We start from the raw sequence: 20,404 nt of genomic DNA on the forward strand, positions 1-20,404 counted from the left end.
GTAGGGGGTCCTCAGGGGCGCAGAGGACCCCGGGCTCACGGGCGGTGGGGCAGCGGCAGCGAGGTTGTGGGAACATCTGTGGGGTTTTCAAAGGGAATGTTTTTCCTGTGATCAGAGGGGCCTGATAAACAGCGCATGCGCCTTCCTGGCCGGCAGGGAGCGCGGGCCGGGGGGCAGGGGGCGTGGAGCGGTGGGCGGGTGGGAGGACCGAGGGCTGAGGACACGAGGATGGCTCTGTGAGCGCCCCGGCCCTCCAAACCGCAGGGCTGGGACAGAAGTATGTGAAGCATGTGTGACTCTCTTCAGAAGGCGCTGGCCCTCGGTCCACCGACCCCCTGGACCGACATCAGACAAATTACAAGCCTGCCCACAAGCACTTTGCTGGGAATCTTGTTTTTCTTCTTGAGACAAAAAGCAGATTCGCTGACAGATTATGGAGCAGAGGGCTGGGGTGAGGGGGAGGTCACCTGGGAGCGCAGCCTATTGGTGAAGCACTAAATCACCAGTTAATGAGGTGCTGGGCAGCAGGATGAGTTTAGAGAAACCCCTGGAACGCGGGAAGGGCTGCGTGCGAGGCTGGCTCCTCCCCTGGCTACCGGGAACTGGACCGAGCTCCTCAGCCTGGGGGATTCTGCCTTAATTCCCTAGGAGGGGCTTATCTTCACTGTACAGCTGGGGAAACTGAGGCACGGGGCAGTGACTTGTCCAAGGACACATCCTAGCGAGTAACAGAGGGAGGACTGGGGCGGAGACCCAGAGCTGGCCCTTAACGCTGCTCCCCCCACGTTCTGGGTGACGTCCAGTGCATCACTTACTACTAAGAGCCAGTGTTACTTGTTTGGCCTTTACAGCTGTATACAGTTGGAACAACAGACATGATCACACTCATTTCACAGAGCAGGAGACTGAGGCCTGGAGAGACCACTTGGTTCATGTTATAGGCTGAAACGTGCCCCTCCCAAATTCGTATGTTGAAGTCCTAACCCTCAGAACCTCAGAATGTGACTGTATTTGGAGGCACAGGGTCTTTCAAGAGGTGATAAGTTAAAATGAGGTCGTTAGGTTGGACTCTAATCCAATGTGACTGGTATCCTTATAAGAAGAGATTAGGACACAGACACGCACAGGGGAAAGGCCGTGTGAGGACACAGGGAGAAGACGGCCACCTGCAAGCCAGGGAGGGAGGCCTCAGGAGAAACCACACTTGCCAGCACCTTGATCTTGGACTTCTGGCCTCCAGAACTGTGAGAGAAAACATTTCCATTATCTAAGCCCCGTGCTGACTGATACACTTTGCTCCCATTTCACACCAGGCCCTGCTTCTCCCCGTGATGCCTGCTGACCAGGATAAGGACGTCTGGATTCCCTTCCTCATGGGCCATGGGGAGTCTGAATGAGGTGGGGCAGGGGACTGTGCTTTTGAGTATGTGATGGCTACTGGGTGGACTACTGTTATTTTAACGATTGTATCGATAAAATACACCTGCATATGCAAATGCGTGTGCAGTAGAGTGGTTGGGAGCAAACGTATCAGCCAGACCGGGTTTGAATCCTGACTGTTGTGTGACCTTGGGCAAGTTGCTTAACCTGTCTGTGTCTAGCTCTCCTTCATAGTGGTGATAATAAGCATATCACCATCTTGGTGTTATCGCACACAATAAGTAAAATTACACAGGTTCCACTAGTACAGAGCCTGGCATCAAGTCAGAGCATAAAATAAAAGTTCAATAGTATCATCATCAACATCAACAACGGGGAAAGGGGTGTGAGGTCCTGGAGGCCTGGGGCCAGCTAGACCCGCTGACCCCTCCCCTCCCAGGCCTGATGTGGAGCTTTGAGGGTCAGACAGTTGCAGGAAAGACCAGCTGAGCAGGTACAAGGTCATGGCTGCGGGCAGGGCTTCCCACACGTGGGGACGAGTGTAGCTGAGGTCACAGGGAAAGCGCCACATCCCCGAATAAACTGGCAGAGAAAGGGAAAACAAGAGCATGGTTTTCAACAAACCCTCTTCTCAACTCACACAAGGCGAGGTACTCCGGGCTCAGAGATTTGACTGGTTTGCTGTTAGTTTTGTGGTGGTTTCTTTCTTTTTTTTTTGTTTGGTGCGTGGTGGTAGTTATTATGCTTCTATCACTTACACAATAAGCTAGTCAAAGTTAGATGCAAATTTCAGAAGGATTCAAGTGATAAACGTGGAAAACAGGAAAGCATATAATAACTTGAATAAAATAAAATTGGAAAGGGTTCCTAATAATAAAAAGAAAGAAAAGTCAAGAAAAATCAATAAATCCTTTTCCTTAGCACTGAAAATGTGTATGTGTAAAGCATACAACAATAACAGATAAAGATAAATTGGGATAAGTAATTGCAATATATGACAGATAAAGGCCTATTTTTACTCCAAACTACGCCTTTCCATCAGCCATGTGGTGGTTTTCAGTTGTTGGTTTGGACGGTGAGCGCCGCTGCTCAGGATTCTGGTGGGCAGCTGTAGGCGGGGAGCGCGGAGTTACCCGGGCCACTCCCAGGATCCAGCAGGCCCTCTCTCGCTGGGGACAGGAGGCTGGACACTGAAGTATGGGTGGGGAGGCACTGGGGGCCTCTTATTCCCGGAAATCCCACTACCTCCCAGGCCAGGCTCTTTCCTCCCTCTCTCCTGGGGCTGTGACCCCCCCTATCAAACCCACCCCAACAAGGTGGGCCCAGTGTCCTGCAGAGGGCCCGGGCCACAAAAAAGCTCCGTGGATTCACCCTCGGGATGAAGAGAGCCTGGGCCCTGGGTGGTGCAGCCCTGTGAGCAGCTGCGGGTGAGCAGACGCTCTCTGCTCCCTTCAGCCCTGAAAGCTTCAGCCCCTTCGGCTTCCTCCTAAGTCTCCTACCCCTCCATCCCCCCAGAGCCCACCTGTTCAGGCAGCAACTCCCCCTCATCTTCCAAGCCCCCCAGTTTCTCTCTCCTTACAGGGTACAAGGGGTGATGTGTCCCTGGGATCCAGCCAATCCTTCCAGAAGATCCTCCCCATTAAACTACAAGATCCCCCAGAGATGCAGACTCAGGAACCCTGGGTCAGGCCTGGCTGTGGAGTGGACCAGACCACACGGCCTGGCAGCCCCTCTCCCTGATCAGGGAGACTACAGCCCAGAGGGAGCCCCCACCTCGCAGCAGACCCCCTCGGTGCCCTGCCCTGCTCCATCCCCATCACATCCTTGCCCCGCCCCCATCACACCTTCCCCGCCCCCCCTTTCTCCCCTAACTGGCCGGTGGGTGGGGTTCCTGGAAGGGGAAGCGCCCTGGCCCCATCCTGGTTCCACTGGGAGCTGCTCTGGGACCCGAGGTGGTGACTCCCCATGTAGGACGTTGGCTTTTCACGTGTGAGGTGACAGGATTGAACTCCATGACCTATAGGTCCCTTCCAGCCCTAATGCTCCCCCAGCGGGTGCCTCACAACGTCCCCCCTCCACCCTTCCTGATCGGTCCCTCCCACGCCGGGGGGGTCCTGCCAGTCCCCTGCCCAGGGCCTGGGGGCCCCCTGCCCGGCTGTCCCTTGGTCACGAAGGGCAGAGGAATCACGCAGCGCTTGGCTTGTATGACGTTTATTTCCCACGGTCCGAGTCCTGGGCGGGCTGAGGGGACTGTCCCTCTCTCCGGCCACTCCTGGTCGCAGCCGGACACCGGCGGGCGGGCGGTTAGTAGAAGTTGGCCACCCGGCGGAGGGACTGGACGCGCGCGCTGTGGGCCTCCCAGTCGGAGAAGCTGCGGAAGTCGCCCCGCTCCACCAGGTACATGCGGCCGCGGTAGTTGGGCTCCTCGTACAGGACCCACCTAGGCCAGAGGGCGGCGGAGGTCAGGGGCCCGGTGCTGAGCAGCGCAGGGCCCGGCCGCTCCTGTCCTGGCACCGCAGCGGCGCGTGCCCGCCTCCCCCGCAGCCGCCGCCCCGCGCCCCTCCGCCCCGGGCCAGCCCTTCACGCCCGTGACCCCATCCCCGTTCTTGGCTTATTTCTCCCCCCACCTCCCGCCCGTCCTTTCACTGCCCCGTGTGTCCGGGCCAGTGCTGGGTGAGACATTTTGCACCCAGGGGTGTTCAGCTGACACTTGCAACTGACCAGTCCAGAATGTTCATCACAAGGGCCGGAAGTGGTTCCAGGAGGCACGCCCTCTCATCCCCCGACTCCCACCCCACCCCCCCCCACACACACCCCACTCCTTCCTGCTCCTGGAAAGGCCTGTTTGCACAGACAGCACCCAGCACGTGGCAGGGGGCCTGGCACAGAACGGGAACCGAATACTATCCATTCGTTGGATCGTTCAGCAAATGTGCTCCTGGGTCCACGTGTGCGCCCAGCCCTGCTTCAGGCCCTGGCGAGTCTCAAATCAGTCAGACGCACAGGTTCCTGCGGTGGGGGGAGGGGCGAGGGAGGCAGCTGCACGGAGGAGGGATCCTTCCCCTCCCCATCACAGCTCCCCGCTCCGGGGCAGCTGCTAGCAGGCCGGGGCAGCTGCTAGCAGGCCGGAGAGCAGAGACCGGCGACAAGGACACGGACTGGTCTGTGAGCACGTATGGCTGGGCTCTGGGCCAGGGCAGGAGAGGACAGGGCCCCGCATCACCAGAGGCGATGGGGCTGCAGGGGAAGGGCCCCAGGGCCCGGTAATCGGGAAGGTTTCGGTGGGGGGATGGGGGCCCCTCTGAGAGTTGTCTGTGCCTGGGGACAGAGGGGAGGGAATGTGATCTGAGGAGAGGCCTCCGGACACGTGGGGAGCGGGCCTGTCGCAGCCCCGTCCCTCCACTGTCCCTGAGGCAAGCAGGCAGCTGGGAGGGCCGAGGGGACCCCCCACTGAGCCGGGCTCTGGAGCCTGTGCTGAGGGGCGAGGGGGTGGCGGCGGGGCTGAAAGCCAGCTTGGTCCACACCCACTCTTTGTCCAGGGCGGCCCTCTCCACCTCACTCTGGCCTCTTTCTCTTTGACCACTGATAGAACACAGCTTTCTGCTCTGTCAGTCACGGAGGAGCTGGGGGCCTTGGGAAGCAAAGCAGGCCTCAGTCTCCAGGCCCCCGACAAAGGGGCTACACACCCAGGTCTGGCTGCTGGGGTCCCTTCCGGCCCAGGCCATGGGGTGCTCTGACCTAAGGGTTCTTGTCCGCGGACCCCAAAGCACTCTGGTGTTGAAGGAGGTTTCTCCCCAGGAGACACATCCTCAGAATCTGTGAGCCCATCCAGCACAAGGCCAGCTGCCACTCACCTGCCACCGCCGTCCCTCTCCTCCCCCGTCCCAACCCCACATCCGGAGCCTGGCTCAGTCCGCTGAGGGTCAGGGGTCGGGCATGAGGAGAGAGAGGTGGAGAGTGGGAGTGAGTGGGGAGCACCTGCCAGGGAGCACCGGGCGGGCTGGGGCCAATCTGGCCTCCCCTCCCCGCCCCCAGGCCTCCCCGTGCCCACCGCATCCCCCCACCCAGCCCATGACCTCCCCACACTCCCGCCCACACGCTGAGGCCGTGGCCTGAGGCACCTCCAAGGGAGTCAGCCCCTCCCTCCCTCCCTCGAGGAGCTGGGAAGGAACCCCAGCAGTGTCCTGGGCTGCCCTGGAGCACATGGGTGTCCCCAAAAGGAAGAAGAGGAAGGGACCAGCTAGGCCTCCGCAGGAACCCCTCACCCTCCCCTGCTTCCTGCCATGGGGTGGAGAGAAGGCAGAAGGAGGGAGGGAGGGGGCACGCCGTCCGCATCGGCACCAGGACTGAGCCCTTGGGAAGTGGGCCTCGAGATGCTGGCACATCTCTTCCAGGTGCCCTTCAGGACACGGGTCTGTGGGGACAGGCCATTCCTGAGCGACTTGGGACCCAAAGAAAATGACTCCTGGCAGGTAGGAGGTGGTGGGGAGACCCACCTTGCACCCCCAACCTCAGATGCCAGGAAAGCCCTCGAAGGAGGTCACGTCCATACTAGGGGATCCTGGGGGGCACCACTGGGCAGCTTTTCCTTGCCAAGGGCTTACATTATTTTTTTACAAGTTAAAGTCACAGGAGGCCAAGGACGAGGGCTCCATGGGGAGTGGAGCAGAGCCCGGGTCCAGACGTGGGACCCACCGCAGGCAGTCCCCCGCAGAGTCTTTGCCCCTCTGAGCATTATCTCTTCTTAGGTGAAGTGGGGGATGAAGTCCCTACGGTCAAATCTTAGCTCCTACCTTCCTGCCTTTTTCTCTAAACAAGCCCCTGGAGTCCCCGGGGTGGGTGGAGGGGTATTGGGCCTCGGGGCTCAGGACACCTTCTACGCAAAGGTACGACTCTGGCCTCACAAGACACAATTTAGCCAGCAAATGGTTGTTTTGGAATTCTACCCCCGGATTCCCAGGTGCCATCAACTTAGGGCAAACCTGGAATTTCTGAACGGCCTTTGGGTCAGAGGCCCAGGGCCCAGCAGCCAACACCTGACCTCGCAGGGGAAGGTGGGGAGCAGTTCTTCCTCCAGCTCAGCCACCTCTTCCTTCAGTCCCTCCCATGACCACTCGCGTGCACCCTGATCCCGTGCCTCAGAAACACAGACAGCAAAGGGATCCCGTAGCTGCCGAGAGAAGAGCCAGGCTCCTGGGACCCACGTTTTGGGGCTCTTCTCCTGGGGCATGGGGCTGAGGTCTGTGGAGACACCCAGCTCTAGATCAGGGATAGTCTGACTTGAAGCCAAAGGCCTGGCTGCAATCCCAGCGGGTCTACTCCCAGCGGGGTTGGGTAACCTTCTGGGTCTCAGCTTGCTTCTCTGTAAAATGGGGAAACGCTCTCCACCCAGCTGGGCAGGTGGGAGGAGGAGGAGCTGGCCAGCTGGGGTGTGAGCAGGGGCTGTGAAACTTGGCACAAAGGGTGTGCACAATGGGCGTTCAGATGCCCTCAGCTGGTGGAAGGAACCGGGTGTGCAGGAGTCGACGGAAGCACAGGGTTCTGACGGCTCTCTTGGGCTAGGGCGGACGAGCCCCTCTGGGCCTGGGGAAAAGCCTCCCAGCCACTCTCCATCCCCCAGAAGTGAACCACTGTGCCATCATCTCCCCGGGAGGCCAGCGTGGCAGGGCTGGGTGTGTGGTAGGAGAGGTCCAGTTCGGGGTAAATAAGGGGTGAGCATGTGGGCAGGGCCACCCTTGCCAGAGCAGACTTTCCCCAGCTCAAGAAAACCAAAGCGCATTCCATGAGCTCAGCCTAGTCAGAGAGAACGGCTAGGTCTGCAAAGTGCCCTCCTGCCACCGAGGGGGGCCTTTGGGGCCCTGCGTCCCCTCACCTTGGCCTTCCTGGGCCAGGGGGACAGATGAGGGAGGGACAAGGTCTCTGGGCAGGGGACAGGCTGCCCCCCTGCTGGGGTCTGACCCAGCCCGGCAGGCGGGGAACTGTGGTCAGTGGCCACGCAGGTTCTACTCACGCTCCGTCCCCGTACACCTTGACGGCGTTGACCCAGTTCTTGGCCCAGCCCTGACTCTGAAGGAAGGGACAGTCGTCCTTGAACTCCAGGCACTGGCCCGTGAAGTTGCAGCCCTCGAAGATTTCTAGGCGGAAATGCTCCCCATGCTGTGGGCCCCCCGCAAGGGGAGGAAGGAAAGAGGATGAACAGTGGTGACGTTTCCCGTCATAAACAGGAGCCCGTGTGGGCAGGAGCTTGGGCCCACCCAGCACCCAGGGCACCCGTGAGTTCCTGGGCTGGGGGGCCGGTGAGTACCCCGACCTCAACGCACGCCCCTCAGACCAGAACTGCCGCTCGTTCTTGCACATGAGATTTGGTTGGATGAAAGGGGTCTATTAGTTTAAAAAGATTCAGAGCCCCTGAAGCAGTCCAGTCGCTTCTTTCTTCAACTGCAGAACCCAAGGTCCAGAGAGGGCCAGACCTCCTGGGACAGCGGCCGCCCTCGGACCGGCCCGGGCCGCTGGGCTTCCTCCTGCCCCAGACGTACCACCACATTCCTCTGCCCTTCACCCCCTCCTGGGCCACAGGCCACTGGCAGCCTTTAAATGATAATATTTTACAAACTGTAATAGAACGTTTATTAAAACATGAAGCCAAAAATCTAAAACAAATAACAGGGATCTCATTTGCTGAAATCCCTGCTGGCTCCCTGGGACGAGGATATACATCTCCCCATAAGATTTCCCGTATTTCCAAAGACCGAGGTGGGCCAGCTCCCCACGGGCTCTGGCGCCGGCGGGGGCTGGGTCTGCGCCACAGCTGGCCCCAAGGATAGCTCTTACGAGAACAGCATTCGAAAGATACCCAGGATAGTTTTCATATAAATAGCATTATGCAAGATCCAGGGCCAGCCACGTTAATTCCTTTTTCCAAATGTCCGTGACCTGGTGGAAATCTTAAGAAAGCATTCTTACAATTTGAGAGGCCAACGCCCAGCTGGTTTTGCAACCCATGTAGAAAAGAGAGGGGTTTCCACACAGGAGGCCCCTCCCCTGGGGGTCCTCAGATGTCCGTCCAGGAGAGGGTCCTCCTGCAGACACAGGGCTGAGACTCTCTGGTAAGTTGTTCACTCCTGATCTCAGGAACCAGCCATTTCCCACCCTAGCTTCTAGAGCTCACAGAAAGTCAGTTAGGACTTTAACGTGGAAGAATCCTAAGGAATGGGAATGCCCAGTCCTCAAACCCTACCCTCGGGGCAACTTCGCCATGGGGGAGTGACACCTCTCATTGGCTCTCCCACACGTACTGGGCAGCCCTGTGAAAAGGCAGCCACCTGCTGGCTCCTGCCCCCAAATTCCCGCTGCCTGGCCAGTGATACCTAAGCTTCTTCCGTGGGCCACTCCATCGAAGGCTCCTGAAAAGCGCTAGAAGATGACCTGCCTGGGTGGACGCACCAGGACCACATCAGCCTTACTTTAGCTGAATGCTCCCCCATCTGGTTGCAAATCCAAACCTCTAATGTTTTCAATAGCATTTTAAGTGGAAAATTCAGCAAGATTTTGGCATCAGAAACTGAAAGTGGTTTCCTGATACATGGCTGAAAACGCAGGCATGAAAACTCTCCAGGGGCTTTCCAATTGGGTCCCCATGCACGAGAGTGGCTGGGTCTGTGTGGGGACATCTCTCGGGCTTAAAGATCCCACGGTCTCATCCGTTCCTAAAGCTGGGAGGGCCCTGCCCCTCCCCCCGCCCCCCCCGCCCCCCCCCGATTACTCATCCCATGTCTGACCAGGCCTAACCGGGCCCTGGGTCACTCCAGCAGGAAACCCCCCCATCCCGGCCAAGTGGAGTGGCCCAGGCCCACTCACCATTCCAACAGGCCGACAGGAGCCCATGTGGTCGTTGTGTCTGTTCCAGCGGTAGAAGTCGGGGTAGTCGCCATGCTCCAGGACGAACTGCTGGCCCCGGAAGTCGGGGTGATCGAAGCAGACCCAGGCCCCACTCTCCACGCGGACGGAGTTCACCCGGTTCGTAAAGCCTCGGTCTTGGAAGTTGTCACAGTCCCCGAAGACCTCCAGCTTCCGCCCCGTGAAGTGCTTGCCCTCGTAGAGAGTAATCTAGAACGGCCAGGTTAGAGGACCCAGAGTCAGGGGCTCCTCTCCTGTCAGTTTTGGGAAGGGACACAGGGGGCCCAACATCCACCACTGAACCCCAATTCCCAGGCCCTGAAGCCCCGCCCTGCGGCATACAGTAGGCGCTCAACACTGTCTGTCGCCTGGGTGAGAGAATGCCTGGATGGCGGCTTGAGGTCAGACCCCGCGCCCGGCTCGCCCCGCCCCGGGAGGCCACGGTTGAGCAGACAAATCTCAGAAGATACGAGGGGACAGGGATTTCCCCTTTGTTCAGGGGCCCGTTTGAAAACAGGGTCTTTTCAAACTCCCACTGAATTTTTTAAACTCAATTTTTGTTAATTGTTAAGACATAACATCCAAGGAAATGTTTCAAAAGAAAACACTTCACCTACAACCCTATAACCAAATATTCACTTTCCAGAAAGTCAGGTTTCTGAGACTGGGCCCCTTAACAGGAGATATTGAATCCAACGAGCCAAGTCAGGGCCTGGCACGGGATTAACGGCTCAAAAGAGGGCTTTTTCAATGCAACCCCGTCCCTTTGTGTCCTAGGCCTCTCCTTTGGGTGACATGCTTGTGTCAGATCTGGCGCTTTCTAACCCAGCGGTCAGTTCAGACACTGTGTCCTATGGTGATGTAGCACTGATGGGTAATCCCTGTTCCCAAACTAAACATGAACCACATGGTAACTAGACTTAGTGTGGTGATGATTTGATAATGTATAAAAATATACAATCACTATGTTATACACCTGAAACTAATACAACCTTGTTAGCCAATTGTACTTCAATAAAAATAAAACAAAACAAAAACAAACAAACAAACAAAAGAACCATACCGACCCCAAAACTCACTCACTTTCTGCAGAGGAACCTAAAATTCCAACTCTCAATAACCCTTTGGGTTTCAAGAATTGTGCTCCTAGAAGGGCCCTGGCAAAGTAATGTTACCTGGGGCCCAGTAACTGTGGTCATGATGTGTGTGTGCTGTCACTGATGGTAGAACTGCTCCTCTGGGCCCCTCGGAGTTAGGCAAGGCCAGATGCTTTGGCCAAAGGGATGTGCGTGGACGTGGAAGCTTTGAAAACCACGCACCATTTCTCGTCCCTCCCTTTCCCTCTGCTGATATCAAGGTGTCCCTCTGCAGCACAGAGGAGGGGGTGCAGGCCACAGTGGAGGTGAGCTCCTGGGGTTGCTGCTGAGGTGTAACCTAGCCCCCTGCAGACAGATACAGTAACGGTCTCACCCACTAACCTTGAATGCAGCCCCTGGAAACCAAAGGCAGTCTCAGACTAGCTAGAATAGGGAGCCAGGGAAGGGGGCAGAGATCCAAATTTGCCAATCTTCCCACACAAGGCAGGTCTGATTGAGGGCTCCCCCCCCGCCCCCAGATATTCAAGGACAACTGGTCACCCACAGGATTCGAAGGTCCCTCAAATTTCAACATTTTGCAGAGAACCAGCCCCAAGTGCCCCCGAGCAGCCGAGGAAGGAGCAGCCACGTTAGAACAGCCTCAGGCAAAGAAGCGGGGCCCAGGGGCTGCAGGGCAAGTCAAGGGTCCCCACTCCAACCCCGGCACCCCTTAGGTCTGAGCACCGTCCCTGCTCCGGGCTCTGGGGCCGGGGGTTGGCACCGCAGAGCCAGTGCTGGAGGGGCTGGGCGGAAGGCCTCCCCAACCACATCACAGAGGCCCTCAGCCGGGGCCAGGCACCCCGTTTTGTTCAGAGGTTTAGCCCACTCTGCTCGGGGTTGTCAGATGCAAAGGGCATCAAGCGGGTTGGCCGCCCCTGTCCCCGGCCCCCATCCTGAGCACAAAGGGCAATGAGAGCGGGTGTCTGGGCCCCGCCCCAGGGGCCCTGCGGTGACCCTGGGCGGCGGCGGCCGGACGCGAGAGGTTAGAGCGGGCACTCACCTTCCCCGAGCGCTGCGCCATGCTGCGCCTGGTGCGCGGTCCCACCGGCCCGCGGGGGCCCCAGATATAGCGGGCGGCGCCCTGCTGGCTCAGCGCCGCCCCGACAAAAGATTTGCTGGGCCGGCGCGTTAGTGCTGTCGGGCGTGCTAAGCCCGCGAGGGGCCGCCCGGCCCGTGGGACACAACCCGACCCCGACCCCGCCCCCGCCCCCGCCCGGGGGTCTCCCTGGTGCCATCGCGCCCGCGAGCCCAGCCAGACCCCAAGGCCTCCTCTCTCGCCGACCCAGCCGGCCTGCCGGCCCTGCTGAGTCAGGACGGGTGGGCCCCGCCCACCCCCTCCCCGACGCCTCTGCCCTGGGGTGGGGTTCCTCAGGCTCCCCTCGCCCTCCCTCCTCCGCACAGAGCACGGAGCCTTACCAGACCTCCCGCCGCGCGCTCTCCCACCCGGGGACCCAGGCTCACATTGCTACTGAGTTCGCTCTCTCTTCGAGTGAAGAAGGATGGACCCCTGCTCCAGAGGGCAAAGAAGACAGCCCCTGCCCGCCCTCGTGCCCGCTGCTCTTGTCCATCCCAAGTTTGTGTATCCTACCCACAGTGAGGCCAGACACACCGAAACGCTGGAGTTTGGCACAGAGAAGGGTTTCCTGCAAGGGGCGTGAAAGGAGAACCGGCTGGCTCGTGCTCGAAAGGCTGCAACTCCCTGATGGGTTTCAGGGAAGGTTTTTTTATAGGCAAGGTGAGGGAGGGGAGTTGCAGGGTGTGAAGTGATCAGCTCCTGCACAAGTCTCTGCTTGGCTGATGGTGAGGTAGTGGGGCGGTGTCACAGGGGTTAACGCGATCAGTCGTCAGGCTCCAGTAGGCCTGGGGGCCACAGTGCTCATGGTCCTCAAGTGGTTAACTTCTTCCATTTGGTGGGGATTTTAGCATCTGTGAAACAACTCAGGAAATGTGCATCGGATACTGCTATCTAGGTACTTCAGGGAGGAGCTAAGGATTCTGTGACCGCCACATGGCTGATTTACCGTCCAAATTCTTACCAGTTCTCCTGGCCCCACTGCTCTTTTTATCACTACATGTTCACATCCTTCCACTCATTAATTCTTGAGCCAGGCTTTTGTGACTCGGGGGAGGCCTGAGAGACTACAGCTTTTCTACAGACAAGAGCCAGGCAGAGGGCATGGCGGGGAGGGGTCTGTCAGGAAGGTCCCACAGGGTCCTGCTCCGTTACACTTTGGTCTTAGCTCCCAGCCCCACCTTAAATTTTCTGCTCCAGTAGCACCCTGGGTTGCTCCTACATCTCTATGCCAGGCTGTGGGCCTGCAGACTCCACTTCTGCTGTTTTGCCCCCCAGAATGCTGTCCCTCTACCTCTGCCCCGCTCCGCCCAGTCCGTGCTCACCCTTGATCCATTGCGGTGTCACCCGTCCCGACTCAAACCCCACTCGCCAGCGGTCCGCAGTGCTCTACACCCAGACCACCCTGGACGGCAAGGACGGGTTTACAGAAACACGCAGCCTCACCCCAGCGTGGGACTTTCTCAGGGCACAGACGTTCTTGGCACATAACGGAGGCTCAAAGATTGTTTGTGGAATGAACAGAGTCAACACTGAGGCCACAAGATGCGCGCCCCCAAATCGCCAGGGGGATGAGACGTGCACACGGAGAACAATGCAGGGCGGTTAGCTGGGGCGAGGGGCCAACCCTGAGCTCGAGGGAGAGAGAGCTCATCCAAGCCGTGGTGACCCCAGGGGGCTTCACAGAGGACAGGGCAGAGAGGACTCGGTGTGGGGAGCAGTCTGAGCTGTTCTCAGGAAGGAAGATTTTTATCACCGTTTCACGGATGAGACACTTCAGGTCCAGGAAAAGGAGGTCATGGACCGTGCGAGCACAGGGGTGACCTCGTCCCTGCTCTGGGAGGCTGGCACATGTAGTGCAGACACTACCACCTGCATGTCACCCTTGCATCCAAGGACAGGCCTCCCAGGGGGCCTGGCCTGACTGTCGTCCCCACAGGCAACCACACTGGCCAAACCACACATTCTAACGTTTGCTTTCGGACATGGGCCCTGTTGGGGAAATGGAATTCAAAACAAAATCTCCCAACCCAGAGAGCCTGTCCATATAGGTTGAAGAGAAAGAACAGTCGTATTACTGACTAAGCATTAAACCAAGAGATGATGTGTCCCAGGCAATCTGCTACAGTGACTGCAAAGACCGAGAAAGCTCAGCCTGTCACAGTCAGGCAGAAATATTCATTATATACATGTTCTCAAGATAAAATTGCTAATTTTCTCATATCTTTATGCCCAGATACAAAGAAATTAGGCTTTGCAATAAAATAGGCTTTGCAGTTCAGAGTAAGGTGACAGCTGAAGTTAAGCCCCTCTCCTCCCAGGAAACTGGGAGGTGGGACGTCATTGTTTCAAAGAGATAGCTCCCAGCTGCTAGAGGAAACCTTCAGAGTATTAGATTGGCAAGAGGTTTCTTTAGCCGTTAAAAAGGTGCACGTAACACACCATTGTAGAGCAATTATACTCCAATAAAGATGTTAAAAAAAAAAAAAATGGTGCCCATACATGTGAAAAAGACAAAGAAATTCAGGAAGAAAAAGGGGAAGTCTCTTCCCTTGTATTCACCTGGGAAAATTAAGCCCCTTATTATTTTTTTAAATATAGGCTTTATTCTTCAGAGCAGTTTTAGGTTCATAGCAAAATTGAATAAAAGTATAGAAGGTTCCCATACCCTCCCCACCTCCACGTATACCGTCTCCCCCACCATCAGCACGCCACCCAGACGGTACATTTCTTGTATTTGATGAGCCTATATTGACACATCGCTATCACCCGAAGTCCATAGTTTACATTACAGTTCACGCTTGGTGTCGAGTTTTGACAACTGTATAATGACATGTATCCATCATTATAGCATCATACGTACAGAATATTTTCATTGCCCTAAAAATCCTCTGTGCTCTACTTATTCATCCCTCTCCCCCCACCCCAACCCCTGGCAACCACTGATCCTTTCACTGTCTCCATAGTTTTACCTTGTCCAGAATGTCATCTAGTTGGAAGTCATACAGTATGTCGTCTTTTCAGATTGGCTTCTTTTAATTAGTAATATGCCTTTACATTTCCTCTATGTCTTTTCATGGCCTGATAGCTCACTTCCTTTTAGCATTGAATAGTATTTCATTGTTTGGATGCATCACAGTTTATCTACTCACCTACTGAACGACATCTTGATTGCTACCAAGTTTTGGCAATTATGAATAAAGCTGCTATAAACATTCATGTGCAGGTTTTTGCATGGAGATAAGTTTTCAACTCCTTTGGGTAAATTTCAGCAATATGATCCAGCGATTCTGGATCATATGGTAAGAGTATGTTTAATTTTGAAGAAACTGCCAAACTGTCTTCTAGAATGGCTGTACCATCTTGCATTCCTACCAGCGATGAATGAGAGCTCCTGTTACTTGGCAACCTTGTCAGCATTTGGTGGTGTCAGTGTTTTGGATTTTAGCCATTCTGATAGGTGTGTAGTGGGATCTCATTATTTTCAGAGTGTCTTATCTTTAATTTGTATTTGCCGTTACTATGCCAGGGCCAGAGCCCACAGCCAATGCACACAGGTGATGTGGGCAGAATTCAAAACAGAGCAGTGATTTGGGGTATTTTCTGCAAAGAATACTGAAAAATGATCAGTCACAAGCCTCAGAGAATTGGTAAAAAATGAACCTGTCGATAAGATTTCTGCAATTTTAACCTCCATTCCCCATTCCCAATGCAACATCTCAATTCTCACTCAGGATTTTCATTATAAGGAGGTCAGGTCTGCCAAGACTCACATGATCTATGTGTGCCTGAGAAGAGCTCCTCCCCTAAGTAGCTATCAATACATACATATACAAATGCAAGACTGGCAAAACCTCACCAGTAGAGAGTCATTTCTTTGAGTGAATCATCTTCAAAGCATGGTTAAAATGTACTTTGAAATAGGTGAGATCTTAAGCCGCATATGACAGCTAGTTGAGGACAAAATACTGGGGGAATGGGCTCAGCGTAAGTGTGGTGACAGTGGAAGGAGCAAGGCTGAGGATGCTATCTTGATTTTTAGAAAATCTCAGTAACATGCAAACTTAAAAGCTGTTAGTAGCTGCTCAGTGTCAGAAAGTTGCAAAATGTGTGCTGATTCAGTGCCCACCTGCCTGCCTCCTCCTGCCTCTTGTTTTTGTCAAGTCTCTCTCCCTTTTGGGCAATTTAGAGCATAGAGAGCTCTAGAAAATAAGGAACAATGACACACCCACTACCCAGGTTTGTCACATATTAATGTTTTGCCATGTTTATGTCAGGTTGATTTATTTTCTTTAAAGAAAGAAGTCATCAGAAGCTTTCCCTCCCCACATATACCCACTATCCTGATTTTTGTGTTTATTATTTCTTTGCATGTTTTCACATCTTTACTGTCTATTTGTATACCTGGAAATAATACACATTTTTACAATGTGGCAATATTGTATATGCATCCTTCTGTCATTTGTTATTTTGTTGTTAGTGACCCCAGTTTCTGAAACGGTGAATGAATAACTCTTGGAAAAGTCCCTCAGAAAACTAAGTAAAATCTCCCATCTAGTTAGTAAATTGCATGCTGGGAAAATTCGGTGTATATTAAAATCAGGCAAAGAACACTGTCTTTTTTTTTTTTTTTTTTCTTTTGGCCGTGCCGCAAGGCTGGTCGGATCTTACTTCTCCAACCAGGGATCGAACCCCTGCAGTGGAAGCACGGAGTCCTAACCACTGGACCACCAGGGAATTCCCAAGAATACTGCGTTTATGGGTGAAACTGCGGGACAATTGCTCATTGCATGTTGCAGGGTATCGAGTATCCTTGGGCCCTCCCTACTGAAGGCTACCCTTCCTCTGTCATTCTGACAAATGGAAACACCTTCAAATTTCCAAAAGATCCCAGGGGCCAATCTCGCCCCCTTTGGGGTCCACACCTTTAGTAAAATTGCCAGGGGAAGCATGAGCACACCTTCAGCTCCACAGGATGAAGCAAAGGCCTCCCAGACCCGTGCATTTGTGTTCAGCTGCTACATCGTCCATACGTACATCATGTTTGCTCTGCTGTTTACTGCTTATTCATACCCTTTGCTCATCTTTCCCCGAGTCCTTCCTGACTGATGTGTGTGTGTTAACCTGTTATCTATTCCTTTGTGGTATGTCTATTAGTCTGTTATCTGTTCCTTTGCTTTTGGGTGTGTTAACCTGTTATCTGTTCCTTTATTGTGTCCATGTGTGTTTTAACCTGTAATCTAACCTATTATCTGAAGACCTTTCCCAGTTTGTGGCTTGAACCACTGGACTGGGACCCATTTTTGTTGGACAGGGAAGGAGGGAACACCTTTAGCCAGAGTCTGTGCCCTGTCTGTGCACTAGCCGGGACCTCAACCTTCTGGGTTGAGGGGTGAAAACATCCTCTGGCTTGCTCAGTGTGAGGCCCCACCAACCAGGGGTTCCCTGCTCTGCCTTAGTTCAAATCCACTTCTAGGAGATGAGAAGACATCTCCTTCCCAAAAGAGGGGCCAGAGGTCTCCAGGGGGGAACATTGGATTGGGGTAGGGAAGAAAAGGGTGGTAGTGCAAAGGCTGGACGCCTGGGTCCTGGAAAGAATTCCCTTGTCCCCCATATCCTATCCTCAAATACTGTGCCGCTTAGGTAGGTGAAAGGCGCTGAAGCCTGACCCCTAGAGGTGATTACAGTAACTACACCTCCCCCTCCCTCCCAGGGAAATTGCTAGGGGCCAGGTAGTGGGAAGACATAGAATTATAATAAATTCAAAAATGGGAACAGTAATAATGACTCTCATAGTGTTTACACAGTAAGGCACCAATGAAGACATTATATCATTTAATTTTCTCAACAATCTTAAGAGGTAGGGGGCTTCCCTGGTGGCACAGTGGTTGAGAATCTGCCTGCCAATGCAGGGGACACGGGTTCGAGCCCTGGTCTGGGAGGATCCCACATGCCGCGGAGCAACTGGGCCCGTGAGCCACAATTACTGAGCCTGCGCGTCTGGAGCCTGTGCTCCGCAACAAGAGAGGCCGCGAAAGTGAGAGGTCCGCGCACCGCGATGAAGAGTGGCCCCCGCTCGCCGCAACTAGAGAAAGCCCTAGCACAGAAACGAAGACCCAACACAGCCATAAATAAATAAAAATAAATAATTTTTTTTAAAAAACCCACAAAAAAAAGAGGTAGGTATTATTACCCCCATTTCATAGATGTGGAAAGTGAGGCACAGAGTGAATAAGTAACTTGCCCAAGGTCACACAACAAGTAAGCAGTGGAGTTGGGATTTGAATCCAGAATCCATGCCCTTAACCCCCACAGATATACAATTTTAACATTCCTTCAGCATTTGGCAGTTTTCCAAGGATGTCCAGCTTGTCTATTCCTGTTCTTGTTTTGGACTTTGCTTCTCCAGTTCCCCCTCCTTCACCTAAGTCTTCAACATTTCCTGATCTAATGCCTCAAAGGCCAAGAATATGCCCATCCTTTAAAAACTCCCCCTCAAATGCAAATTCAAAGCACAATGAGACATCACTGTATCTCATTAGAATGGCGGACATTTAAAGAGACAACAAATTATAAGTCTTGGTGAGGATGCAGGGCAGGTGGACACTCCTGAGCTGCTGGCAGGGATGTAAAACCCTGCGGCCACTTGCAGAAACATATTTTTATAAAGTTAAGATACACCTACCGTGCGACCTGGTGCTTACCCACGAGCAATGAGAACATTCGCCAAAGACTAGCCCTCGTTGCTCACAGCAGCTCACTCCTGACAACCCCAACATGGAAGCGCCAGACCTCCTTCAACAGATAAAGAAATCACAGTTCACCCAGAAAGGGGAACATCCCTCAGCAGGAAAAAGGGACAAACTACTGATACACATAGAAAAGCAAAGCAAACAGCAAAGAAAATCTCAAAAACATTACACTGAGCTGAAGGAGGCAGACAGAAAAGACTGCACATTGGATGATTCTATTTGAAATTTGGACAAGGTAGAACAAATCTTCAGTGATGGGCAGCAGGTCGGACAGTGCATGGTCCAGAGGTATGTAAATTATTATTGTGTGTAAATTATACCTAAAAAATAACAACTGTATTAAAAGAGTCCCCTTTCATCCCAACACTGCAACCCTCTCTTATATTTTCATTCGTCACCTGCCACAAAAATAGTCCACTCCCTCTGGCTTCAGTGACCGCCCTCTTCCCCACCAAGGAAACTGTCCTCTCAAAGGGGAACCCACCTCACCCCAGGGGCTGGACCGAAGGGGTGGTACCGTGCCTCTCCACGTAGCAGGGACACCAATGATTGTCTGGAAACTCACCTGCAACCCCCTCCCATTTCAGGCCCACCCTCACACACCTCCTCCTTCTACAGCCTCTCCCCAGGGGGTAGCAGCCCCCAGGACCCCCAAGTCATGATCTCCAGCCCAGACTACTCTGCTCCATGGCTGAGGACCCAACTGCCTCCCGGGCATCTCCGCCCACCCAGATGCCAAGGTCCTTCAAGGTCAAGATGTTTAAAACCTGATCCGTCTTCTTCCTCTGAAACCCACTCCATGCCCTGCCCAGTGACCCGAGTCCTGAACCTGGCTGCCACCTGCAACCCCTCCTCCCTCTGTGTCACCCTCACCCCAAGAGCCTCCGGGCCCTGCAGACCTGGCTTCCCCCTCCCACTTCGCCTTCCTCACGGTCCCTCTCTGCCCCTTCGTACCGGCCAGGGTGGCCCCCACAAGAGTGAGGGTGACGTGGGAAGACCCAACAGGAGTCACGCAGCCCGGCCGTCGCAGAGGGGTCCCGGCCTGCGAGGAATTAGTTACGCGGCTACTGCGTGCTGTCCAAGGGGAGGAGCGTTGGTCCCTCTTGTTCATTAGCGCAGATGGAAGTCACCACAGGGGATGTCCTGGCCACCTGGGATGGGAGAGGGCTGGTGTCTGCTCCGTCCCGGGCAGAGGGCAGCTTGTGTTGTCTCTCCCTGTGTCACCCGCCACTGTCCCCCCGGAGCAGGGCTCAGGTGTCCCGAGATCCACAAGCCCCGGGCCTGCTGTGACGGCAGGAAGGAGCAACCCCACCGAGTCACACCCACTGTGGTCTTGGCGTTTGGCCCTGAGTCCCAGTCGCCTAAGCTGGGAGAGGGACAAAGAAACTCCTCCTCCACAGCCCTGCTATGAGGCTTCACCAGCAGGTGAGAGTGAGCAGTTAGGGCCGGGTTGCGATCTCCACTCTCCTCCTTTTTTTTTTTTTCTTTTTTGAAAAGTAATTAATTTATTTTTTGGCTGCGTTGGGTCTTCGTTGCTGCACGTGGGCTTTCTCTAGTTGTGGCAAGTGGGGGCTACTCTTCGTTGCGGTGCACGGGCTTCTCATTGCCGTGGCTTCTCTTGTGCAGCACGGGCTCTAGGTGCACAGGCTTCAGTAGTTGTGGCTCGCGGGCTCAGTAGTTGTGGTTCGCGGGCTCTAGAGAGCAGGCTCAGTAGTTGTGGCACACGGGGTTAGTTGCTCCGCGGCATGTGGGATCTTCCCGGACCAGGGCTCGAACATTGGCAGGCAGATTCTTAACCACTGCGCCACCAGGGAAGTCCCTCTCCTCCCTTTTCCTTTTTTTTGGTGTTTAATAAATTCTTATTGTTTAACTGGTGACCACTCATTACAGATCTCCATGTCACTAGAGTTCTGTACAGTTATTCCATTTTACAGATGAGCAACCCAGGTCCCAGAAGAGCAGAGTGACAGGTCACAGGACAGTGGGTGGCAGAGGGCTCATCTGAGAGCCCAGGGTGCAGGCTGGCTGGCTTTGGCAGACAGTGAGACTGGCTGCAGCGGCAGAGACCCCCAAGGGCCCTGGGCAGGGGCAATTCCCCGGGGGGGGTACTAGTGGAGCCCCTGCCCAGCACCCTCTGGGTGGGGTGGCTGGTGAGGACAGAGTGCCCT

The 20,404-nt window shown here is 54.8% G+C and overlaps 1 protein-coding gene across 1 annotated transcript; it reads right to left on the reverse strand.

The window, feature by feature from the left end:
* Positions 1-3,575: 3,575 nt before the first annotated feature.
* Positions 3,576-11,597, reverse strand: CRYGN (crystallin gamma N). Its single transcript, XM_082473837.1, has 4 exons — positions 11,413-11,597; positions 9,238-9,486; positions 7,391-7,536; positions 3,576-3,820 (listed from the first exon to the last, which is right to left on the reverse strand). Exons 1-4 carry the CDS (start codon positions 11,431-11,433, stop codon positions 3,685-3,687), a joined length of 552 nt encoding a protein of 183 aa, XP_082329963.1. The 5' UTR covers positions 11,434-11,597; the 3' UTR covers positions 3,576-3,684.
* Between the last annotated feature and the right edge of the window lie 8,807 nt (positions 11,598-20,404).

The sequence above is a fragment of the Balaenoptera physalus genome (assembly GCF_965194825.1).
Source record: "Balaenoptera physalus genome assembly, chromosome: 8".
Lineage (NCBI taxonomy): Eukaryota > Metazoa > Chordata > Mammalia > Artiodactyla > Balaenopteridae > Balaenoptera > Balaenoptera physalus.